Source organism: Mastomys coucha, unplaced genomic scaffold, assembly GCF_008632895.1.
Source record: "Mastomys coucha isolate ucsf_1 unplaced genomic scaffold, UCSF_Mcou_1 pScaffold15, whole genome shotgun sequence".
Classification (NCBI taxonomy): domain Eukaryota; kingdom Metazoa; phylum Chordata; class Mammalia; order Rodentia; family Muridae; genus Mastomys; species Mastomys coucha.
In genome coordinates, this window is record NW_022196897.1 from 3943026 (window position 1) to 3970793 (window position 27768).

The following is a 27768-nucleotide window of genomic DNA, read 5'->3' on the forward strand; positions in this document are numbered from 1 at the left end:
GTTGCTTAATGAATGAATGAAGAAATCAAATATGAATAATTAACCATTTATATGTTTATTCAGTGTAAAGATGTCAGTGAGAGTAACTTAGTTTTAGAAATTAATTGTCTGTGTTAAGAAAGGGCTTTAAGTATCCCCAGTTCCCTACTACGAGGAAAGATTCAGGATGCACACAGTTGACACTAATAAAAGTCTGAACTAAGAGATGAAGCTAGACCTGGTGATATCTGCTCTCAACTCCCACTATTAGCAGCAGTGCCATCCTCTGTTTTTCCTGCTAGATTCAGTTTGAAGCAGGAAACAAGGGTCAAACATCATCATTGTTCATCTTAAGACTTAAAACCACACTTTTTACTTAATAGTTATTATGTCTGGCCCAGGTCTATATTGTAAACAGAGGACTATAAGAGTGAGTTCAGTGTATCTTTGATCAGCTATTTTAAATTAAAACAAAATCAAGGCCATGGATGGGCTAATTAGTTTAATATTGTTTTCAAGTAAATCACTTGTGGCATACAAAGAAAATATCAAATACTGCTTTCTTTTTCAACTGAGAAAAATTAGCATTTTAATGTTAAAAGGTCTACAATTGAAGATGTAATTTATTGATATCATAAAGATAAATGGAATATTATAATTAATGTTGTTATATTTGATGATAATCAAAGCCAAATGATAAAACTTAGTTATTTGTAATATTAAGAAAAAATAATTACTTGAGCAGATATTTTAGTAAGGCTTAAATAGCCCTTGAAATAGCCCTAGGTTCAAATGAAGGCACTGTAAATCTGAATGCTAACATTATCTTCAGTTCATATAATTTCTAATTAGAAACTGTTCCAATTCTAATGAACTTTTCCACACATTATTGAATCAGTAAGACCATTACATAGACAACACAATCTTTCAATTTTTCTGGACTATATTTTATTCAAAATAATATTAATTTTTAAGTAGAATTTTCACTTTATACTTAGGCATTTTAAAATTTCTCATTACTTGATTGTAAGATGTGCTCCCCAGACCTGAAATATTTGTACCAATGTTTATAATGTAGAAGAAATATAAACTTAGGTGTACTCTAAAACCAATCTGAAACTCTACAGATTACATCATTATACCACGTATAATGAAGAAAAGTACAATAAAATCTATTTGTATTTATGCATATGTTTATATTAAGTCAGATTTAGAATTCACATTTTCTTGGTTATTGGCTATTATAGGAAATATATATTATATATATTCAATATATATTCAAAGTCTTTATAATAGCAAATACCTTATTTTATTGAATAAATATGAAATATTATAAATGTATTGAAAAGAAGAATTATGGGACTACAGGTTTAGGACAAACTGAAACAAAGGAAACAAAGTCCTGCAACCCAACTGTTAACACATTATTAAAAGTACTAAGATGATTAAAGTATTAAAATTATTAATGTATAAAAGAACTTTAGCAAATTTATTTTGATTAAAAGAAAGGGGGTGGTAAGAAAGAGCTTTGTTGAGTAGTAATATAAAATTGGGTTAAGGATGTGGAATTATAGACTACAGGTTTGAAGTCTCCCAAAGAGTAGGGAACAGGATCTAGAGATTGTCTTAGCTGATAAAAACATGTGAAGACCTGAGTTTAGATCCTCAGAAACTACAAAAAGGTAGTACTGTAACACAGCAAGCGTAGATATTCCCAGTACATCCTCGGGGAATGGGAGACAGAGCTATTAGGACAATCTCCAGATCGTCACATACCAGCTTCCTGTAGTGTATGACAGTAAAGTGACTCTGTCTCAACCAAAGTGAAAACACAAGGGCATAGAGAGGCTGCATGCATGTCTTTACTAACACATAACACACACTCACATGCATTACTTACTAAGAAAAGTACTGGAAAGTATAGTGCAATTAAACAATATTTGTACAAGATGGCAAGGACAAAGGGAAAACACAAGCTTGTCATGTAGCTACAGGGCTGTGTGCTCAGTGCTGTGCCTTAGAACGACTCATGTCATTGCGAGAGTGAGCAGTGCTCAAACCAAAACAAAATCTCAGCTCTCTGATATTGACCCAATTCCTTGGTTGGTTTATGGATATGAGCTTATTTGTTTTATAAAAACATGTGCTGTATAAATAGCATTGGAGATAACAAAAAACACTATTAATACTATATATTGAAGAAAAATGGGTCCCAAGGGTCAATCAACTATAGTACATGTGTAATCTGATTTATGGAAGTAGAATATACAACAGTATCTTGGAGAGTTTGAACCAAATGAATCATACAAATTGCCTGGAGAATTGCCCCAAAGGAGCTGGAGAATAAAGTGTTTTAGATTGTTGCTTAAAGGATCAGAGAGAAGCTCAGGGGAATAATAAGAAACTAAATGTGGTTTATATTTCTTTCCACTACCATAATCTTAAGTTGGAAGTCTTTTCTGCATTCTCACAATAATAGGTGGGAATCTTTATTTTAATGAGGTCTTCTCTAATTGTCAATAACATCAAGCATGAGGACAGTTTATTTAAGGACACAGAAAATCTCAGAGAACCTAAGATTATAAATTCAGACCAGCTTCAGGATGATATTATAATCAGAGACCAGAAAGTAAGACTGAATTAAAGTGGTCTTTATGTGCATCTTGTCTCTTTGGAACACATCATTCTGGACATGTATCGTGTGGCCACTTTCTGAAAGCAGATGCCACTGCCTGACTCTTTGAATATAAAAAGAATGATTGAACCTAGCTCTCAAGGGTTGGACACATGGCTTCTGACATGCTTCCCTCATAAATATACAATCTAATAGACCTATCTTCGGTCCAAGACACCTTCACTCTAGTTAACTGAGTTAACTGTGAACATGCCTGCTGGAACTCCTCTCTATCAATGACAGAGAGTGGTATGTGCAAGCTGCTTCTGTTGTGTGTCAGTATTCGGCTGCTTTCTTTGAAGTATTATTTAAATAGAAACTTACTAATTCAAACTCCAAATCCTCACTCACTCTTTGTAGTGTTTGTAGATACAGGATGCTACCTATCAACTCTGCTAAACCAGGTATCAACACCAGGAGTGGCCCCTATGCCATAGAGCTTACTTACACCATCCAACTGGATAATCATAAATCTATTTCTTACAGAAACCACTATAAATCCTATTTCCCATAGTCTATCTACTAAATTTTTTCTTACCAACCCTAAGATTTCCCTGCGTAGCTATTTACCCATGGCTGTATTGCTCACCTTGGTGTTTGCTAACGTTATAAGAAGACATTTTCCTAACTGCACAGGTAAGGTGTTGTTTGTTATATCACTGTATGTTTAACATTGAGCTTTTATAGCTCCTATCCTGGTTATGGGTCACTTACTTTTTATTGAGATTTGACAATTCATCCTTTAGCACATTTCTGTGGTGCTATTGGGCTTTTTACATTTGATATACTCCTGTGTTGGTGGTCCTGCATGTTATAAGCAAGTAAGCTGATAAGAATATAGTAAGAGCAAGCATGCCCATAAGCGGTGATTCTTCACAGGCTCTGCTACTTTTTCTGCTTACAGCTTTCTGCTACATGTTCCCATTCTTGATTCCCTCAGTAATATACTAATAAATCTTTTCCTCTCCAAATTACTTTTGGTCATAATGTCTTTAATCATAGCAATAATTATCACAGCTAAGATGCAGATCTTTATGTTTAAATGTTTGTATTAGTCAACTCTGACCACTGTAACAACAACAAAAAAAAGAAAACATCAAACAAAAAAACAAACAAAAACCAAAACAAAAAAAAACCTAACTAAACAACCAAAACAAAGACACAATTAAACAAAAACAACTTCTTCACAATCTAGCCAGCTTAAACTCTACACATACACTTTCTCAGTTCAGCAAGCTGATAGCCCATGATCTCAGCAAATGTGTATCTGCTTGAATCCTCTTTCTATAGCTTGCTGTTATTCATGTTCATCCACTGTTCTTATATTAAATATCAAGAGGACTGACCACCTCCACTCGCTACTGGGCTTTCTTTCATCTACTCTTCTGTAATGTTCCCTGAATCTTGGGAGAAGAGCTATAAATAGCCTTTCTCTTACCAAGTCTTCACTGTCACTTATTCTCAACACTTAGAACATTTCTCAGCCTCTATATTAACCATTGATTATGGCTATAAAATAAATATTTAGAAGGCACTTTGTCAGTATGACCATTAAAAACAATATTTGTCGGCTGGGCAGTGGTGGTGCATGCCTTTAATCCCAGCACTTGGGAGGCAGAGGCAGGTTGATTTCTGAGTTCGAGGCCAGCCTGGTCTACAGAGTGAGTTCCAGGATAGCCAGAGCTACACAGAGAAACCCTGTCTCGAAAAACAAACAAAGAAACAAACAAACAAACAAAAAACCCAAAAAACAAAAAACAAACAAAAAAATTGTCAATGAATTTTCCCTTGAATTTAATTAAGATTTCTATATCCATGGGGTTTACAATTCTGAATATGAATTCCCTCTAGTAACAAATGCCTCAAAACTAATTAGAGCAACTGGCTATGCCCATAAACATTCTTAGCACTACAGCAGCGGTAAGTCATTTTGTCTGATACGTACGTAGCAAGTATGGTCTAATATTAGATAAGAGTATTGACACTTTCTCTCTTTTTCTGTAGCCTGCATAGCACCTACAAGCACCATAAACGCTATCCAGCAGTAATAGAATTATCTGATCAATTCAAGATTTATTCCTCTATCTCTGACAACCCACATGTGTTTTGTCTTCAGCAATAGGATCTTACCATTTACATATAGTTGGCAGACAAGATCAATGGCAATAATCTTCATTGATTTGGATGCTTCTGGAGACTCCTTGGCAAATAACTCATAGGGTTATAACCATAACTTCTGCCTACCACTGTGTTTTCATTTAATTTTCTAGGTTTTCTGGTAGCAACATTGTTTATCTGTCTTAGTTTGGGTTATATTGCTGTGAAGTGACACCATGACCAAGGCAACTTTTATAAAGACAAATATTAAATCAGGGCTGGCTTACAGCTTTAGAGGTTAGGTCCATTATTATCATGGCTGGATCATCACAGCACCCAGGCAGACATGGTGCTGTATTAGGTACTGAGAATTCTATAGCTAGGTGGAAACTGGATTCCACACTGGGCAGAGCCTGAGCATAAGAGACTCAAAGCTTGCCCCACAATAAAATATTTCCTCCATCAAGGCTAAACATGCTCCAACAAGGCCACACCTCCTAATAGTGTCACTTCTCATGGATCAGACACTCAATCACATGAATCTATGGGAGGGTCATGCCTATTCAAATCACCACATTCCACTCTCTGGCTCCTACAGACTTGTAGCCTTATAAGAGTTGCCTTGGTCATAGTGTCTCTTCACAACAATGAAACACTAACTAAGACAAAAATTGTTACCAGAGACTAGGATATTGTTATAAGGCTCAGTGTGCTTTTGTTTGGAGGAATATGGGCTTTGGGACTTTGGATTAGAAAAGTGGAAGAATGTTTTAAATGTGGTTTAATGGTGCATTCTAATAGAAGCAGGGGAGATATTGGTGCTGAGGGCAATTTGAACTGTGGGGGGATGGCCCAAGAGGTTTCAGAGGAGAAGGATTTTAGTATGTTGTCTAGAGATTGTTCTTGTGATATTTTGGTAAAGAATATGTCTGCTTATGCCTTGTCTGAAGAGTCTACCTTAGATCAATTACATGGACAAAGGAAATTGCAAAACAGCCTAGCATAGACCCTGTCTTGTTTATTCTTATGAAGAGTATTTTGATCAAATATCACAAGCTTAGAAAGGAAAAATACAAAATGTATGGCCAAAGGGTTAATGATGTACCAGAAAGTGGAATGGAGCGAAATCCTGTGTTCAAGGAGATAAATAAATATATTAAGTAAAATTAAGGGAGTGCTGACCTTGGGGCAAAATACCACCCACCTAAGCTTCCATCTTGTGAAAAAAATGTTCCCAAAGGGATATCACCACCTATTCTAAATTTCCAATGAATTTTGGGTTGTAGGAGAGATAGTTATAGTATGTTAGGCACTAATATGACATAGTTATTGTTACTTGTGACCCTGACAAACACCCTTAGGGCCAAGAGTAAAAAGGCAGTGAGTCAATGACACTGACTCCAGAAGTCAGGCAGGTGGCGAAAAGCAGACTCATTTATTGCATGAACTTGGCGAACCTTTATACCCTTCACTCAGCAACTCATTGGCTCTCAAGTAGCCAGATGTGGCTTTGTCTCTTTCTCCATAGCCTGATCCAGTGACAATAGTCTCTAATCATGCTGAGAAGATTTTAGGTAAACTCAGGGAGGAAGTATCAGTGGCACATGAGCCAGCAGTTCTGGTGGACCTGCTTGGCTATGTTGCCCCTATAAGTTCTTGTTTTCATTTGGGCATAGGATAATATGATTGTGTATGAAGTTGAGAAGGGGTGGATCATGATGGCTATTCTTGCTTTTCAATATCTAGAATGAACTGCAATCCAAAAATGGAGGGCACGTTGATCTGTATCTTGAAGCAAGATAAAATTATCTTGATATTTTTATCTTGAGGCAAGATAAAAAGGCAAAGATGCCTTTGACTCCAATATTGTGGCTAGAAGACACAAGCTCTTCATCCAGATCAAAACACAACTTTAATCCAGATCTTGAGGCACAGTGTGCATGCTTATAAATATTCTTAGTAAAAAAGAATTGAGAAAAAGCTTAGGTCCAGGCATGGTGGTACATGCTTTTAATCCCAGCACTCAGGAGACAGAGGCATGCAGATCTCTGAATTCAAGATCAGCCTGGTCTATAGTGCAAGTTTCAGAATAGCTCAGCTTTATGGGAAGTAGGGAGTGGAATGTGGTGGCTTAAATAGTCCTGGCCCCATAGATTCATGTGTTTGAATGCTTAGCCTATAGGGAGTGACTTTTAAGAACAGTGACCTTGTTTTAGTAGGTGTGGTACTGGAAGCAGGCTTTGAGAATATATATATATGTATATATATATATATGTGTGTGTGTGTGTGTGTGTGTGTGTGTGTGTGTGCGCGTGTGTGTGTGTGTGTGTGTGTGCGCGTGTGCGTGTGCGTGTGCGTGTGCGTGTGCGTGTGCGTGTGCGTGTGCGTGTGTGTGTGTGTGTGTGTGTGTGTGTGTGCCCAAGTTCTACCCAGTGCAGAATGCAATCCACTCCTGGCTCCCTTTGGATTAAGATGTAGAACTCTCAGCTCCTAATCCAGCACCATGTCAGCCTGGATGCTGCCATGCTTCCCATCATGATAATGGACTGAACTTCTGAAACTGTAAACCAGTCTCAATTAAATGTTTGCCTTTATAAATGTTGCCTTGATATTGTGTCTCTTCAAGACAATAAAATTCTAAGATATCACCCGTATAGAATATTCTGTTCATATTCTGTTTTTTCATTATACTATAAATAACCTTACAAACTAATGCTGCTACATAAAGATTCTTCATATGACCTTAGTATTGTCTAACTCACTCTCTCTTCTTCCCTTCTTCCACTCATCTGCTCCTATCCTTCATTAAACCATCAGCTCTTCAAATGGCCCCCCAATACTGATATTCGTACATATCGCATTTGATCTATTTTCCCCTCTCATTATATGATTTACTTGATTTTATGATCATACATTCCCAAGTTAGTTCTTCAAGCACATTTCATTTTGGTTGGAAGTTACCATGCCCCTTCATCCTTCCATACCCATCATCCTTGATCTTAGTTGAAACTTTTGCTTCCAGTATTTTCTACTTTCATTTCATCTCTATTCTGCAATCCCCCATATCTAAAAGTATATATACCTCACCTCAGCCCATGTATACTTTCTTCGATCCACAGATTAAACACACAGAGGAAAAGATTTCAAGGTAGGAAGAGAGGACATGCCACATTTGTATTTTGGAGTCTGGTGACTTTTTGAGAGTTTTTGTCCTTTATTTCTATAATTTTTTCCCCTTTTTGCTTCCCTAGCTGTATCATCGACATATTTCTTTTTTAATCCATTGTGCTCTGCTCATGGAAACATCCTGATTTACTTTCATTGCTGATTTCTCAGTGGTTAATTAGAATTCTCTAAATTGTACCGCTCTGGAAGAAATGCAAACGTGGAATTAGGTGATTATCCTGATTATCTGCGACTCGCAGGAATTCATCTGGCTGGATGATGCTTTCATTCTCTTAATTGCTTTAGATATAATCAACATGCAAAGTATTAAATGGCTTCTTTTAATCTATAGTAAGATTAATATGTAATTTCAACAATTAAAAAAGGAAAAGAAATGGGAGTATTAAGAAATTAATAATTTTATCCCCAAGTAATATCTTTTTAAATCTTGTTAATATATCTCTAGATCAGCTTTATGTAAATTACTTTAAACCTGAAAATATTTTGGGGAGTAGAATCAGAAATTGAATGTTATCTCCTATATATTAAAAATAAAAACACATTAAAATTAAATTTGAGTTAGTCCAGGTTTCTCCGATCACATGTATCTTTCCAATAATTAGGAGAGTTTGTGAATGAATAAAAAGATCTCCGGAAGGCCCACTGAAGACCTCCACAGGGTAATAAAGCCTTGGCATTCAGACAACCTTAATTTCCATGAGGCTCTTGTACCTTGGGAAAGCAGAAAGCTTATGTCCAGGAAGTCACTCTATACTTAACAAGTCTTGTTTGACTATAATTACACCAACAACAATATTGCTTTCTGTAGAGCACAAAAGAAAAGTCAAAGATGTCCCTCTTTTATCCAATATCTCTTCTTTCTTCTTATACCTATACATGATTTTTTCTGGGCAATCATTTAAAGCATTAATTTGAAGTGTGCATCAATATATGGTTTAAAGTACATGAGCATAAATAAGAAATAGATACTTAAAATGCATCTATATGTAAAATGTTCAAGGTAAACATTTGATTTTATGATAGACAGGGGAAGCTTTGTATATAATTCCTTCAAAAGTATATGAAGAGTTTATAAAGTCACATTTTTATTTTGAAACAGTATAAAGTCAATCTTAAGTATATTTCTCTATGTATGTCAACTGAAGTCACATTTGTTTACATTTGTCTAAGCTCTCTCTATGCACTGCTATGCAGCCCAATAGTTTCTTACTATGATCATTTTGACACTAACCAGATTTTCTTGTCCTTGAGATCACTACCACGACAATTTTTTGCTATCGAATTTTTACCACGAAATGTTTTGCTATCAACTGTCTGATATGTACACTGTCATTCTTTAAAGTCTACATTCACTCTGAATACAAAAGATTTAAATGATCATAGTGAACACAGAGAATAAAGGGTTATTTCTAGACATGTGAGAATACTGATCACATAATATCCCGTTGCCTGCAATATTGAGATTTTCTTTACTTGTGAACCTTGTTCCCATAGTCTTTTCTAGAGTAAGAGGTCAATCAACTATAATGGACAGTCTCCTATGAAAAAAAATATAGCAGAGATTTTCCCCTTTTATTACTATAAATGTCAGTTTTCCTTCAAATAAAAGGGAGTATCTTAGGGACATTAGTTTGCAATATATTGTAGAATTTGAATAAGGAAACTAAGAAGAATAGAGTTCATGAAGAAATTCCTATAAAGAGTGTTTCCTTTTTGCTGAGTCCCCTGACATCCCCGCTTCCTAGATAAGTATCTAAAGGCCAATGATAATAAGGCATTAAATGTATATTAGCACAAGAGTTCAGGATGGAGTTACTTTACACCCTTCTGAAAGTAATTCATAAACACTCTCAATTACATCACTTGGCACAATGTTTGAATACATTGTCAGTACTATATTACAAATTCTACTTTTATTTGTTTTGTTCCTTGAAATTGGATAGAATTTCATATATCAGGGCAATATTTGCATAGTTTCTCCCACCTTCTACTATATATCCTCTTCCATGTACCTGCCACACTCCTTCAAAACCATTCACTGGGGTTTGGAATTCATGATCAATTATTCTCCCCATTAAGTCAGCTGCAGATGAAATGACACATTTATAAGATAAGACCTACATCTAAGTCTCAGGGAACATCATGAAAGAAGGGACTAAGAGTTTGTAAGAGCCATAGACCATAGTGTTTGCTGTGAGATAGAATCTTCTCTTTATTACAAGGATCTTCACTCATGAAAATTTTATAATATTGTTATTTCAGCAAGTCCTGGACAATGATAACACCAGTTGGCATGGCAACATACATGAGAGAAATCTCACAAGGCTGAGATGAAGAGAAATAGACAGTGGATGGCTGCTGAAAGAAGGAGAATCAATTTTCTCTGAAGATATGCTCCAAATAGGTTACCCAAGGCCAAATGGTCAGGCCTAAACACATGTACATATGAGCAGCAAAAACAAACCCTGCTTAGCTATTATTTTAGTTGGATAAATATCAAGTCTTATCTTAATTAGATGCCATGTGATGCTACTCAGATTATCCTGACCAATAGTGGCCTTTGATTTCTGGTGTCATCAACGATAGAATATGTGAGAATATCTTTCATTTCACATATTTGTCAACCAGCTCAATAGCTATTTTAATCATTTGGCTGACCAAACAGATTGATTATGACTGTATATGTGCAAAATACTAGATCACTAAGTAATCTGTCTTTTAAATTTACCACTTTACCTTAAAAGACACTTTTTTTCCTTAGGATTTTGAAGTCTCCTTCTTTAAATTTATTTGTGCCTGATATACCTGCAGTTCCATAGAAACCATAGATATCATTCAATTCACTCCATTCACTATATCTCAGAATACTGACTTCCAGTCTCTTCATATCTTTGCAGTTATATATTTCTGATGAAAATAAGTCTTATTTAGTGTAGTTGTCATGTTTTAAATAATTAAAAGAGCAGGTGTTAACTGTTCAAAATCAAAGCATCATTTCCCCAAGGAGTAACTATATAGATTCATATTCATATATTGAAAAAATAAAATAACCCAAATTACATAGACTTGCATACTGAAGAGTGTTCATATACTATCTTGGTTTCACAATAAATTTTCACTTGATTTAATTATAGTAAATTAATAAGGTTTTTATATTTAAACTGTTGACTATAGTCTTAGATTATGTTTCCTTCCTTCTTCAAATTTGTACCATTTTGTTTCATTAGTAGTTAGTTTGGAAAGTTGTACAAGTTTTAGCTAAAGATGTTTTACAAGTTTAGCAGCATAAAGATGACTCAAAAGTAATAGTAATGCACTAAGGTAGAATCTACAAAGGTTTGGCCTTTTTATTCATAAAACTGCAACCTAAAATGAAGTAAATTACCAAAACACAGACATATCAGCTTATAGTCATTTATGCAATAAAGATATTTATTTATAAGCTTAATTATGTTGTTGAAGATGATTTGAAAGCTTTATAATTTTAAAATACTGTGAAGCTGTGATATGACATTTACCTATGTCTATAACGAAAATTGAAAAATATGAATACTTTCATGGTTCTATGAGCATCTACTCACTCCCCTTTAATGGTACTAGTATTCCTTCAGTTATCATAACCTGCACTTACTAATTACAAACTAAATATTAAATGATATTTTAGTGCCAGTAGAATATAAAGGAAATCTCTGCTTCACCAGAGATTTCCATTATATTATATAGAGACAGAGCTATGAATATTACTTAGTAAAGTGGAAATAATCCAGATCAAAAAGCACTTAGAGGAGATGAAATCAATAATGTTAGACCTAGGTGAAAGATGACCAAGACAAGGGGACAAGAAAACAAGTTGGTTCTTTGAGTCTATAGTTAAGCAGCACACTTTTTAGGACCTACAAAGAAAAGGTCTGCAGCTGGAGAGGAAATCATTGTGAAAAGGATGGGCTACAAAGTGTATCTTATAAACTGAAACATTTAAGCAGAGGACACCACTTAACTGCAGAACTTAGAGGAAAGGTTCTATAAAATGATTCTGATCCCACAACTACAATGGATGCTTGTCCCATAAACTAGAGTTTTAATCTATTTAAACAAAAATACTCAACCTTTAAAAAGGTGAAAAATACAACTCTGAATTATTGGCTTTTGATAGATTCTAGGAGAAAAGAACTCACTGCTCTTATATCTCTACACACTTCTGAGTCCATCAGGCTTCTGTGGATATGTACAAGTATATTACCATGCAGTTTTCTCTGGTTAATGATAGAGGGTCACAAACCAATATAGAATTAGTATAAGCAGGGATTGTAGGAAGATGCATGGTAACAGCAGACAGTATGTATGCATTGATTACACGTGCAGAACTTCTTTAAAACAAATTAATTTAATGAAAATGCAGGTGTTGTGTGATTCAATGAGTAACTGGTGGTAGGATGAAAGGTAAGTGGTTGTCCAGAAGTCTAGGTTGGGCAGTTGTTAAAAATCACTAACTTTAAAATTTATGCAGCAGCTAAATATCTTAAACCATAATGACACTATTGAATCAATGCTGGTTTTGTTTTGTTTTTTCATAGTTGGAGAAACCACTGATATTTGTTCAGAAGTCACAGACTTTTTGTGCCAGGACAAGAAGTGCATCGCATCCCACCTTGTTTGTGACTACAAGCCAGACTGCTCTGACAGGTCTGATGAAGCTCATTGTGGTGAGTACATCTACATGCCACTATGTGGCTTGATAAGCTCATGCCTTCTCTAATAGCTTTGATAGATCAGAAGAAATGTTCTTTGGGGTGCTGGACAGGTGGCTCAGAACATAAATCACTTCCAATGTAAGTGTGAGGACTTGAGGTTGACTCCTCAGAATGCACATACACTTGACCATTGCAGCACATGTCTGTACCCTTAGTGTTCTTAAGGGAAGATAGAAGGCCAAGACAGAAGAGTCTTCAGAAGTAGGGAGTAGCTAGCTAAAATACATAGGAGAAAAGAACAAAGGACCCTGGTTCAAACATGTAAAATGAAAACCATGGACACTACACTGCTCTCTGAACTCCACACAACTGGCATGGAACATGCAGAATCACACCCATACACACATGAATATATGCACTATCATAAATATGAGACAAAGATTACTACTACCACCACCACCAATACTCATAGTAGTAGTAATATTGTTATTGCCATTCAAGAAATTAAATTTAGACTGCCAAAAATTTTGTCCAACTTTCTGCAAGAGTATTCAAAAAGTAGCCCTCTCATCTGTTTTTACTTTAATAAAGAAAGCTCCATGAAATCATATTACTAGTTGTCACATCATATGTGCTTGCAGAATTATCAGAGAGGTCAGAAGTATAAAACAATAAACTAGCTGTCTACATTACACATTAGCTTTATCTCAACTGGATTTCTTTTAGCATCCCTCTTTCAAATGTGGTTGATTTATAGATCAAATAGAAAAAAACCCTAAAAGTGAAAAGTAAGCACATTTTTGCTACTTTTGTTGCATTAGACTGTGAGACTATAAGGTTCACCTCATCTTCTAAATTCAATTCTTTGAAGTGTGGAAAATAAAATGAGTTTTTAATTTAAAAGTACAAGACATGTTATGTGCATCTTCTTACTGAACCAAATCCCACCACTTCCCCTGTGGAGGAGGTGCTTGAAAATAGGCCAGATCAGAAAATAAGCTGAATCATTATGCCGTTACCTTCTGGAATTCTAGAATATCAGGCTTATATTTCTATGTCTGCCTCCAAAGAGAAACTTGTTTGGTTTCACACTGATTAGGATTGAAATCAGGGCCTTGTGCTTGATATGCAGAAAATCTACCATTGAACTTGAGCTTCAGCACATCCACACAGAGTCTTGAAGTCATATAGGATGTTTATTGCAATTATAGATTGCTATAAATAAGCTACCCCCAAAGCTAGTGATCCAGGCAAAACCTTTATATTTGATCACTTTCTGAGTTCACAATTCTACTTGGCAGATTGACCCTGAATAACTGATGTAACTTCATGGGACTGGACAACCAACTCTGTGACAGTTTCTTATCTGCACTTGAACAACTAGTTCTCTGCTTTCTCTGTCTTACTTCAGATGGAATTTCATCCTCCATATGTAACTTGCACTCATACACCATGACCACCACACAGGACAGAAGGGTTATCTCACTGACTTCTCTCAAAGTTGACTCTCCTAGAATCTTCCATTCCAGAGCCACTGGAAATCTAATCGAAGTTCATTTAGTTTAACTGTAGGTATTACCTGCAACACATTCTGATGGCCAAGCAAATGAAGCCTAGTCTCAATTTAAATAGATAAAAGAACTGTACATGTTAATATGCCCTATACTATAAGGAGATGATAAATAATGGTGATCATCTTGCCACATAAACAGATATCCTTCTCTTTTTTGTATTTTGCTCTTAAAGAAAAAATAGAAACAAAATAAAATATACTAAGATAAAACAAAAACATCATCTCTCTGTAATTATGTGTGTGTGTGTGTGTATGTACATATGTATGTATGTATGTATGTATTATGTATGTATGTATGGGTAATATCTTGCAGAGGGTCTCTCTATTTGTGTCCATCTGCAACAGAAGGGAGTGATAATGGCAGAATAAAATACCCATCTATGAGTATAGCAAAGTATCATTAAGAGTCATTTTATTGTTAATTTTTATTGTTGTTGTTTTTGTTTTTTACCACCAGCAGTGATTGGTTTGCTTAACTCATCATTGTTTTCATTCTTGAGAAATAACACAACAATTATTCTGCTCCAGCACTCACTTTTTTTCCCTTTATACTTTTATTTGTGTTTACTACTTCTATTTTTGGGGTGGAGCATTTAGATAGGATTTCTCTGTGCAACCCTGCTTGTCCTAGAACTCATTCTGTAGACCAGTCTGGCCTGGAACTTACAAAGATTCAACTGCCTCTGCCTCCAAAGTACTGGGATTAAAAGTCTGTGCCACTATCCACTACCAAGCAGTTGTGTTCATTATTTCTTAATATTTTTGTAAAATAAGTATAACAGAAATTTTTTCATTTAAATCATTTTAAATATAGAGTATACTAAAATTAATCATATTATTGTCCAACCATCACCAATGTCCATCTCTACAATGTTTATAAACTTGCAAATTATCCATTAAACAACAGCTCCCTAAAATCATAGGCCATGACACCAGCATTCTATAACTGTCTATAAAGTAGTCTGTTCTATGGACCTTAAGAAATTCATGTAAAGTGTGTCTTGATACTGCTGGCTTATTACACTTAACATAATGTTTTCAATATTAATATTGTCAAATTGAAAACCGCATTATGGATGCTACAGTATAATTCTGATAGCACATAAATTATGCTGACCAAGGATGTGTCTTATTTAAATTATTATGTTTTCTAACACTATTTCTGTGTACTTTTAAGTGAACCAAAACATGACACTAATTCGAAGGAATTAATTCTAATAAGAACCTTCAAAGGATGCTTTGAAACATTTGTGAATGCATAATTTTCCGATACAAGATAAAATGAGTAAATAATTTAAGAATCATCAATATACAACAGAAAGATGGTCTTACAATAGTTGGACATGATGCAATTGACATATATAATTGAGTAGAAAGAAATATCACTCTAGGCTTCCAATAAAAGTCTCTCATATTGTTTTAATTTTATTTCTGATGTTATTGCAAAAATTCTAAAAGTAATTAGGTGAGGCAATTATTTTAGCTAATAAATCCAGGTTACAGGTCCTTACTGTAGGGAACCCAAGCCAGTGAGAGCTAGAGAGAGCTGGTCATATCACATCCATATTAAAGAACAGTAGGGTGAATGAATTCATGCTGGATGCTCTGTTAGTTTCTCTTCTATAACAGATTTAGGATAGCCTGCCTAGAGAATGGTTTGGCCTACACTGGACTGGATCTTCTGAATTTAAGTTAATTGCAGTAATTTAACTTAATTTGAATTGATGACACAAATTAACTTAATTAGCACAATCTTCCACAGATGTCCCCAAAGGCCAGCACAGTGTAGACAATCTTTCATTGAGACTGTCTTCTCATGTGATTCTACAATGTATCAGGTTGGCTTGGTCCATTATAAAAGGGGCTGCTTGCACCCTCCTCCCTCTTATTCTTATCTCTCTTGCCCTCTTGCTCCCCTTCTCTCCTTCCCTTCACCCCCTCTCTCCACATGACCATCCCTGGCCTCTACTTTCCTACTCTCTTCCTCTCTCTGCCTTTCTAAAATAAAAGCCTTAAAACCATGGACTGGTCCTTCTCATCAGGATCCGCGTGCTGGAACAATGGAGCAGGTCTCTAATATGCTGTGGGAGGCCTCTCTGTGTTCTCAGCCACAGTCTCCATCAAGCCAAGCTACCTGCCTGCGGAAGCCAAGGACTCTCCTCCCCATGGGACCCAGCCAGAGCTCTCTCCTCCTGCCCTTTCCCTTCAGCCCTTGGGTAGAGACCACCGGTGGCCTCAACTCTGTTCTCAGCTCTTCTGCATCATCCAGCAGCATCTGTGGGGCCCAAGATTTAGAACCAGCCAGGCCCAGGGACCCCAGCCAATTCCCAGCAGTTCTGAGGGGACCCTAGACTGTGCTTTCCCACACCTGGAGTGGGGTCCTATGGCTTCTCACAGCCCTACATGGGGTGCATACACTCAAATTCCCCGTGTCTGCCTCCATGGCTGGCAGGATGCAGGCTACCATTTTTAACCCATAGCATATATATGTATATGCATATGTATATATGGAGAATATATATATATAGGAGAGTATGTATATGTATATATATACACATATGTACATACATATATGTGTGTGTATAAAATATAAATAAATATAATATATATACACACATACATATAAATATCTATATATATATACACACACATAAAATATATATATATTTGTTCTTGTTTGCTATAGGAGGAAGCTTCTCTGATGATGGCTAACCAAGGCACTGATCTATGAGTATAGCAGAATGTTCCTAGGCTATTTGTTTTAGAACAGTACTTTTAGTTTCCTCTCTGGTCCCTAGACTATCTATTCTCACATTCTTGATCACCCAAGTAGTATCAGGTATGGGTTCTATCTCATGGAGTGATATTGGTGTTTATTTCCACAAGCTGTGTGCCCCCATGGCACTGCAGACAGACAGGACATCATTGTCAGTTACAATGTTTGTAGCTGGCTTGGTGTTTACATTTCCCCTTTGGTAGTGTACAGTGTACCCTACTGTACCAAAGATGTTAGCATATAGTGGTGAAGGATCTATGAAGGCACTAGCTTAACTCTTCTACATTCAGGAACTTGTACAGGTGTTATCTTCAACAATAGGATTTTTTTTTTTTTTTTTTTTGGTTTTTCGAGACAGAGTTTCTCTGTGTAACCGTGGCTGTCCTGGAACTCACTCTGTAGACCAGGCTGGCCTCGAACTCAGAAATCCGCCTGCCTCTGCCTCCCAAGTGCTGGGATTAAAGGCATGCGCCACCACCGCCCGGCCAACAATAGGACTCTTATGTTAGTTTGTGGAGAACAATCTATGATCTTGGCAACAGCACACATCATTTGTGGATTGCCATGGGACCCCTTTGGCCAACAACTCAATTAGATATACCCAGTCCTGGAACTGGAAGTTTTGTTTAGTGAGAAGAGGAGGTTGGTTGGGGGTCTGTCCCCCCACCCTATTATGTCATAATTTCATTTAGATCACTTTCATATATATGTGTGTTTTAAAAAGGACTCTACTGTATTATGTTTCCATACTTCACCTCAGATGGCTCTTCATTTTAGATATCTCTCCCAGTATTCCCTCCCCTAAGCCCCTTTCCTTTCTCCCCTCCTCCTTGGTCCAGCAGTTCTAGCCCTTTCTCATCTCTACTCAACTACCTATTCCTAATAAGATTTATCTGCTCCTCATTGTCCCTTACTCTCTATATAATCTTTGTGCTTTATCAGCTTGTTGCTGGGGTTCAACCACTTTTTTTGTATCTCATGTTCCTTTATATTACAACAAAGAAAAGTGCTGATCCCATGACTCAGTATTGCTACAGGTGGTGAACAGATTTAAAACTGATTTTCTCCCTCCTGTTGCAGAAAAACATTGTTTGTAAGAAGTGAGATAATTCATTTAAGAGAATTAATCATTAACTTTAAAATGGTGTCTTTTTATTACTAAATGCACTGTAGTGGTATCCCATCAAGGGTTGTACAGTGTTACAACAAATGGATGCTTTTTCTTCTTATGCAGCATGGGCACACAGAACTCTTCACCTGTAGGATTATGTCTCACGTATTCAGATTATTTGAAATCATACTCAATATAAATTGACAGGAATTAAAAGAATTATTCACTTGCAGTAACATAAATATTCCTATATCTTCAATTGTGGTGCAATTAAATCAGATGAATATGTGAATATGAGACATAAATATAATTTACTATGTACATGTTTTCATGTTTATAAGTATTTACCCTGATCATGCTGCCTTGTGTCTAAATAATATACCACTGGGGAAATATCTGTAGCTTAAAAGAATACCAGTAATGTTTTAAGTTCATTGAAAGATCATCATCTGAAAGGTGTTCTTCAAAGTAGTCATTATTTTGAAAAATATAATACATATTCATTATTGGGAAATATAAAAAATGTCCTTTCTCATATCATTTACTGAATGTTCACACAGATACAATGCAGCTCAGAGTTACTAAGTAATCACTTAGGAATTTTTACAATAACTCAAAGTAATAAAATAATTGAAATGACAGTACAGTATAATTAATAGCCTTTCAAATAAATGATAGCAACTATAATTCCCACCAAGTGCCTCAGATATAACCCACCATGAGAATTAGTATGCTCTGAGTCAGGACACCTGCAATTTAAACTGCTCATTCATGATTGAACTTGATTTCACATGAAATGAAAAAAGGGGGCACATTAAAGATGCTTAGAGCAGAAATTTCAGTCTTGGCCATCCTTACAGAACTTGTTAGCTTACTATCCATTTTTTTCTATTTAATTGAGTATTGAATCTATATAAAATCAAATCTGTTCATTTTATTTATGGTAGCATTACGACAACTAGTAACTAAAACACATTCAAACTTACCCAAAGATGACAGAGGTCAGTGAGAACAACGTAACAATTTGAAGAAGGAATCTACTTCATGAGAAAAAAGCCATACAAGGAAAACTTACCTCTCTTATTACCTTCTTCTTCTTTCTTTATGATGTGCATGTGTGATACCAAAAGGAATGTGGTTCTCTAAAGTGTGAATGAGAATGAGATGGAAGGGTAGCCCACAGGAAAAACTGAAGTTACAACGTAGCTTAACCTGAAGTTGCCTAAAACTGGAAACTTCGTTACTTCATTGAGCTAAATGCATTGCTATGCTTTAAATCTATTGTAGGTTAGTGTTGTAAGTACGTGGAGAAAGATGTATGTCTACATTTTAATTTCCATGCCATACAGTATGAAGTTTAAGAGCTAGTGGTTGTCAATCTAGTAAGTTTAGCTTAACAATATCATCTGAAGTACAGAGCAGAAAGGATTCCATCTTTTAGTTGGCTTCTTATAGAACTAGCTACTAATGGAAGTTTTAAGAAAATTGTAGATACATTATGAAGATAACTATAAATGTATTTTAAGAATTATTATAGAAAGATGAAGATATCAAGTTTAACATTTAAAATCCCAGATGAGACTTGCCTGATAGAAAGGAGTAAAGACCAACACAAACCTTCAAACACTGAAGGCTCCAATTCCATACCTGAGCAGTGTAGCAAAATGCCTTTTATACAGGCCTAAGCCACTAAAAGTTCACCTGGAGAAAGCCTCCATAGGACTCTACAATGTTTGCTTCCCACTTGAGAAATGCTCAGCATCTATGCTTCAGTCTCTGCTACCAAAGCTGTGCTGGTAAACTGTAAGACTCAAAACTAAACAAGTGAAGACTATACCACAGGTAACCTAGCAAGCGCTATGTGCCCATGACATACATTAGTGACCAAAGAAACTAAGAAATCACTGGCCTTGCTTCATGACTGAATTTTAAAGTAGTAATTATATATATATTAATATTTGTGTGTCCCCAGAATATAATGACAGTAAGGGATCAATTGGTACACAAAGGTTATTGATCCTCACATCTCAACATGAACAGCAAAGAAAGAGTTTTGAAGCCCCACAGCACATCATTTTGGGTGCACCTTATAGCATGTTTAAAACTCCTTTGCAACATCAGAAAGCCCACACAAGGATTTTGTACTTCCTGCAACATCTGCATCTCTCCATGAAAAATCTGTTCAAAGGTCTGAGAAAATCATGTTCCTAGAAGAGTGGTCTCTGAAGACGTCACAATATATTTTCACAACTGAACGAAACAAGCTTAAAAAGCACCTGTAAAGCCCAGCAGTGGTGGTGTAATCCGAATCCCAGCACTTGGGAGGCAGAGACAGGAGGATTTCTGAGTTTGAGGTTAGCCTGGACTACAGAGTGAGTTCCAGCACAGCTAGGGCTACACAGAGAAACCCTGCCTAGCAAAACCTAAAACAAAACAAAGCACCTGTAAAATATAAATGTGGAATTTTTCTATTTAAAAAAGAAAAAGTAAATAACTAACTTTTCATTCTTTTGGCTTAAGATAAAAATCAAACTTTTCTTAGAAATCTTTTCTACAGTAGTTGCCAGTGTCTAGATTCTCTTTTTGTCTTGTATTTTCATTTTTTTTTTAATTTTACTTCAAATACATATGCTTTTCTTACGTAACATATCCTGATTATGATTTTTCTTCCTATATTATTTTTCTTCTAGTTCCTCCATACCTCTCTTCCCTTCCATATCTACTCCTTTTCTATCTCTCAATAGACAAAAAATATTTCCAAGAGATAATAATATAAAACTAACACAAAGGAATTAGACAAAACAGACACAGAATTAGACAAAACACAAATAGAAGAAGTCCAAGAGAAGGCACAAACAAACAAACCCATTTGTTTATACAGTCAGAAGTCCCATAAAAGGGCACATATATAATGGAAGCCATAATATCTATGGAAAGGACCTAGTACAGACCCATGCAGGCCCTGTCCATGGACTCTCCTCAGTCTCTATGAGTTCATGTAAGCACTGCTCATATTGATTTAGAAAGATTTGTTTTCTTGGTATATTATATCTCTTCTGTCTTTTCTACATTATCTGCTTCCTCTTCTGTGTGGTCCCTTTAGGCCCAAGGGAGGGAGAATTTGTGGAGACAGCTGAGTGTTCCAAGGTCTTTCAGTGCCTGCATAATGTCTGACTATATCTCTGTATTTGTTCTCATCTACTCCAGGAGAAAGCTTCTCTGATGATCTGATGATGGCTAAATAAGGCACTGATTTATGAGTGCAGCAGAATGTCAATAGGAGTCATTTTTCTTGCTATTTTTTAGAACAATATTTGATTTAACTCTAGGTGTCTGAGCTATCTAGTCTCTGGTACTTGGTCACCCAAGCAGGGCTGGGTATTGTTTCCATTTCATGGAATGGGACTTAAGTCAAATCAGATAGTGGTTGGTTACCCACAAGCTTTGTGCCACCATTGTCCCAGCATAGGCAAGACACCATGTAGATTGAATGCTTGTGGCTGCCTCAACGTTTATGTTTCTTTTGTAGTAGTATGTTTGGCATACTTACTGTACCACAGATTGAACCACTAGGTCTATGTAGGCACCAGTTTGACTTGAACAAATTCAATGAGTTGTATATGTGTTGCCATCAGCAATGAGGCCTTGCCATCAGTTTGTGGAGAGCAACCTGTAGTCTTGGCAGCACCTTGGATTGATGGGAGATTGCCACAGAACTTCTTGGTGAACAACTTAATTAGATATAATCCAATCTCTGCATTGGAAGCTTCATTGGTGACAGGAAGTGGCCCATTGGCATTCTATCTCCCCATTATCTGGTGATTACATTTAAATTGCTTTTATATATGAATATATTTCATGAAGTTTCTAGTATATTATGTTTTCATACTATGTCTCCAATGCTCCTTAATTAGCTGTCTCTTCTTGTGTTCCTCCATAGTCCCCTTCTCTCCCTCTCCCCACTTTATCTTCCTGATCCAGCTTCCCCTTATTATTTTATAACTATATACTCTATTTCTCTTTTCTAACAAGCTCTGTCTCCCTAGGCCCTTACTGAACATCTGTGGTTCTACAGATTTCAGTTTGCTTATCATTGACAATAGCTAATATCAATATATAAGAAAATACATACCATACTTGTCTTGGGGTCTGGGATACCTCACTGAGGGTATTTTTTTTCCTAGTGTCATTCATTTACTCATCAATTTCATGATGTAATTTTTAAACACCTGACTAAAACTTAATTGTGTAAATGTATCACATTTTCATCATAAATACTTTGCTGTTGAAGAACTTCTACATTGTTTACATTCACTGGCTATTATAAACAAACCAGCACTGAGCATTATTGAGCAAGTTGCTTGTAACAGAATAAAGCATTCTCTGGGTTTATGCCTGATACTTGCATAGCTGGATCTTCAGTTAAAAGTATTCCCACACCAATTACCATAATGCTTGTACAAGGTTGCACTCCTACCAAGAATGGATGGGTGTCCCTCTTACTCTGCATCCTCACTAGCATGAGTTGTCACTAGTTTTATTGATCTTAACCATTTTGACAGGCAGAAGATGAAATCTCAAAGTAGTTTTGATATTCATTTCCACGATGGCTAAAGATGTTAACGTTTCTTTAAGTGTTTCTCAGCAATTTGAATTTCCTTATTTGTGATTTCTTTGTTTAACTCTGTACCCCACTTTTAATTGTTATTCAGATTTTTCATATCTAGTTTCTTAAGTTCTTTATATAGTTTGGATATTATTCCTCTATTGTGTATGGTGCTGGTAAAATCTTTTCCTATTATACAGATGCTGTTGCCTTATCTGAATAATTATGTCCTACGCCTTGCAGAAACTTTTGACTTCCATGAGTTCCTATTTATTAAGTATTAATCTTCATGCCTATTCTAACACTATTCTCTTCAAAGAGTCTTTTCCTATGCCTATGAGTTCAAGGCTATTCCCCACTTAAGGTTTAGTGTATCTGAGTTTATGTTTAGATATTTGGTACATTTAAAGTTGAATTTTGTGCAGAGGGTGATAAATATGGATTTTTCTATATGTGAACATCAAGGTTTACCATTACCTTTTGTTGAAGATGCTGTTGTCTAGATTTTCATTCCAAACTATTTCTAAACTAGCAAAGAGAAGGAAAAGGAGGTTCACATCATACTTGGGTAATTGAATTACAGGCTACCTGGGGAAGGGGATTGTTTCAGTTTAATACACATCCTTCATTTAAAAAGAGGAGTTATTTAAATTAAAATGTTCTGTCTTATTATACACATGTGGTACACTGATATATATATGTATATCCAAGTAAAATACACATACACATAAAGTAAAAATAAAGAAGGACTTTTATATTAAGTAAGACCTAGAAAGAATTGTTAAGAAAAGAGTAACCAACTGCTAGAGAATTATTTTTAAAACCATAGATATAGGTCTAAGCATAAATGTTTCATAAAGTCAGTTCATTTTAGAGAGATGAATTTCTAACACATTGTTGGAGTTGAAACAATTGTAATGATGAGGCAGCCTAAAATCTTTGGATGCAAGTTAAGGTTATTGTATTCAAAGTTAAGATTTACAAGAGTGTTTTTAGAGTGTGAAAATATGGACTATTTTAACCAAGACAAAATAACACAAAAAGAGTGTTAAAGATGATAATATGGCTTGAGTTTGTAAGGGATATAGGATGAAGCCTATGCTAAAGACAATCTCTACAAAGACAATCTCTATTGTTTAATAGGCTTGAATCAGTGTGTTTGTTATGAAACTTCAAACAAGGAAATACATTAATTCTCAAGGGAAGTGTACCCAAGATCTGGTGATGTTTGGGGCATATAAATAAAAGATACAGAACCAATAGTGACTCTGGAGGTTTGAGTATTTATAAAAGAAGATAAGATTCATGTTAAATGGAAATCTTACCGAGTACACTCTCGAAGAGAACACAGACATTTTGAAAGTAATGGATGCATATTCCAAATGGAATGTTCCAAAAGTATTTGAAATTGTTAGTCTGTATTTCATCATGTGATATATTTGCAGGACATCTATTTAAAAGTAGATGGAAAGGAAAATTGAGGATACACAGAGTGAAAAGCCTAAATAAGAATATACATTTTGGCCAGGTGGTAGTGGTGCATGCCTTTAATCCCAGCACTTGGGAGGCAGAGCCAGGTGGATTTCTGAGTTCAAGGCCAGCCTGGTCTACAGAATGAGTTCCAGGATAGCCAGGGCTATACAGAGAAACCCTGTCTTCAAAAAATAAAAACAAAACAAGAATATGCATTTTGAAATGAAGAAAGAAGCTGGCACAAGTTACATTAGTGACATAAGGAGGGATTGTGACATTGGAAGACAAGGAAACATATATGACTTTAAAGGAGATGAGCTACAGACTAGGAATAAGGTTCTGATGAAAGAGTCAGGATAGTAGACAGAGATTAGCTTTAGAAAACAGAAAGTCACTTGTTTTAAGATAGAATGAAATGTAAGAAGATATATCCTGGTATCTGGTTGTCTTGAAAGATGAAGGGATCTATGCTAATTAAATTGAGCCACCAGGGACAAGATTACCTAACAGGAAAGCAAGTGGAATAAGAGCTATTATGTTTAGAGGTAGGGGTAAGGTGCATGGAAATACAAATATCCTAAAGTCCATATGAGAAAACATAAAAGCAGTCTTGGCATACACAAAATGGTTCTGAATATTTGATGATGTATTGACTGAATGCTTGGATAATAAGTTTATTACATCTATGCAAACTATAATTCTATTTTGCATTATAGAATGATAGCATGACATCCAAATGAAGCAGGCTCCATAAGTAAGCACATAAAAATAAATAGATTATTTAGTCATTTTAAATGAATTAAAACAATGTACTAAAAGAAGAAAAAATTGTTAAAATTATTTTGTTTTTAGTGATAAAATAAAAAATGATTAAACTGAAATAAGTGTTTATAGAAATTCTCTTAGGAATTCAGTAAGTTGTAAGAGCATCAGTTCTCTGTGTTCTGTCTTCTGCATCCATTTAACACAGAGCTTTTTGATCATTAAGCTTTAATGAGTTAAGATTAGCATTTTATTTATAAAAACATATGAGCAAGAAGAAATTTAAGAAATAAACAAAATCTTCATTCTTGTAAAAGAGAGGAAATGCAATGACTATTACCCTTGATACAAACTGATTAAGTAACCCTACAGTTCTCTGAATGTGTCATAGTTATATTTTACAGTGTGCTCAGAAAATATTAACTCCTTATCCAAATGGAGACCAAATGAAAATCTTATTCCTAGAAGATTATTTTAGATCACGTCACAGGTGACTAGTGGATGTCATTTCTTATCTATTAATTGCTTTCATTTTGAAAACTTAATTACTTTTGAATGAGTTGCCAATCAATAGTTTTAAGAGATAAATTCTTTTGTAGCTTAGTGCTTAGCCTGGATATGTGCCCAGATGATATGTAGATTGGTTTATGGCCAAAAGGCACCTTTTCTTTCATAAGCTACTTTGCCTTACTAATGGCCTATGTATGCTGTTCAAACATGAGAGCAAAGCTGAATGCACTGAAATTCACATGATGGAATGTGTTTGTTTATTCAGTTAGATTGATTCATATGAATATAATATTAAACTCATGGTTTGGATATAATGTTAAACTCAAACAACATGCTTTGTATGTCATTTGTAAACATCATTATTTAATCCAGATAATTATGTAATGTGTAAATGACAGTACTCAAACAAATATTATAAATCACTTGAGAAAGAAAACATTACAGAATAAACAAGATAGTATGGATTGGTATAAATATTTCAGCTATATAAAAGTCATATATAAAAATTAAAGTATGTGAGCTATAGAGATGTTTCAGTGGGTAAAGCACTTGCCATTTAGCAAAGTTTAAAATTTCAGGACTCAGGTAAATCCAGGAGTAGTGGCATGTGTACCTGGCATTTGCTACTTAGTGGATTCTTTTCACTTTTCCACCCTTTCAACATCCTAACACTAGATAGGACACAAAAAGTGATAGAAAGAAAAGGGGCCAATGTTTTTACTACCAACCCACAACAACAGACCAACAACCAACCTTACCTGTCTGGGCCCTAGCACTTACATAACCTTTGAGAAGTTCCCAGAATTCCAAATATCATGCAACCACAGAAACCAGGGAGCTGACAACAGCAATGAGATGTTTTATCAAACAACATGGGAGAACATGTACAGACACCTGAGGTTGTCTCTGACCTCCACACACATTCCATGGCATGAGCACATCCCATCCAAACACAATCACACACACAAACACAGAGAGAGAGAGAGAGAGAGAGAAAGAAAGAGAGAGAGAGAGAGAGAGAGAGAGAGAGAGAGAGAGAGAGAGAGAGAGAGAGAGAGAGAAGAGGAGAGGAGAGAAAGAAGAGAGAGAATAGAAAGGAGAGAGAGAATCATGCACACCAAAATATTTCAAAAATAAAAACAAAGAATTATGAGATAAAATGATTTGAACCACCAAAAATACAGTGAGTCATAGGGTGTTGTAGAAATTTTAGAAGCTTATGTGAACATCTTATTTCACTAGGGTACTACGTAAGCACAGCAGGAAGCTGCAATTTTGAAACAACTTCAGGAGACTGGACTGTGGACTGTGGACTCACTCAAGATCCTGAAGATGACTTGGATTGGAACATCGGTAGCATAATTCCTACTGAAGCCTTGAGCCCAAATTCAGACCACACACCAGGTAATTCTAGCAACTATAAGCAAATCTAGTGGTATCTATAAATGTTCCTGTAGGGCAGAACTTGGTAAGTTTGGTGAAAGGGCTGTCCCTTTTGTTTTAACTTCTGAAAGGTTAAATGGACTCAGATGTCACTGTCACAAGTAAATACATGACTCTAAGAACAAATATAAGTAAGCATGTTACATAAAGAAACTTTAACTCCTGTCAGAATCACATTTCTCAGTAAAGATAGGGTGTGTACAGAGATAAAACTTCACGAAGAAACAATTTTGAAAAATAATAATCAAACTGTGACCAACTCTCAATGAATGTGCCATACACTATGTCACACATTTTGCTACTAAGGACACTATAGGATGACTTGTGAAATATTAAGAAAAAATTACTGATTCCTGCTGCAAATAATTCAAATTTTTTCTTATAATATGTAATTTTTTTCAAATTACAATTTCCTTTTCCCTTTTCTTCCTCTAAACCCTCTCTTGTTACACACCTTTATGTATTCTCTCCAAAATTATGGCCTCTTTTTCTTTAACTGTTGTTTTAGAAGGCTATACATTCTTTGTTATGTAAAATATATGTTTTTTAAAGCTAATAAATAGCCTCAAATATTTGATTTATTTTATTTGTGAACATGAGCAATATTATAGGAATAAGCTGACATTTAAATTGTTGAACTGAGTAAAGGAGATCACCTGCCATAATGTAGTCTCATGCCTGTTGGCAATATAAATAGAACAAAAAGACCAACTCCTTCACCGAAGTAAGGAAATTTTGGTGGTCTGGATTTTGACTTCAACAATGTAATGTATTCCAGGTAGAATACATATTTAAATATAAGAAGGAATTAATAGAACATTACAAGAAAACAGAGTGAACTACATGCAGCGTAGAGGCAGAACCTGCTTACTAGTACACAGAGGACA

General features: G+C 35.5%; 1 protein-coding gene across 1 annotated transcript in view; it reads left to right on the forward strand.

The window, feature by feature from the left end:
* Nucleotides 1-27768, forward strand: part of Malrd1 (MAM and LDL receptor class A domain containing 1) — a 694431-nt gene that overhangs the window by 465319 nt on the left and 201344 nt on the right. The window contains exons 29-30 of the mRNA XM_031373295.1: nt 12511-12639; nt 26681-26842. Of these exons, the coding sequence (XP_031229155.1) occupies nt 12511-12639; nt 26681-26842 (291 nt within the window). The remainder of the gene's footprint in view (nt 1-12510; nt 12640-26680; nt 26843-27768) is intronic.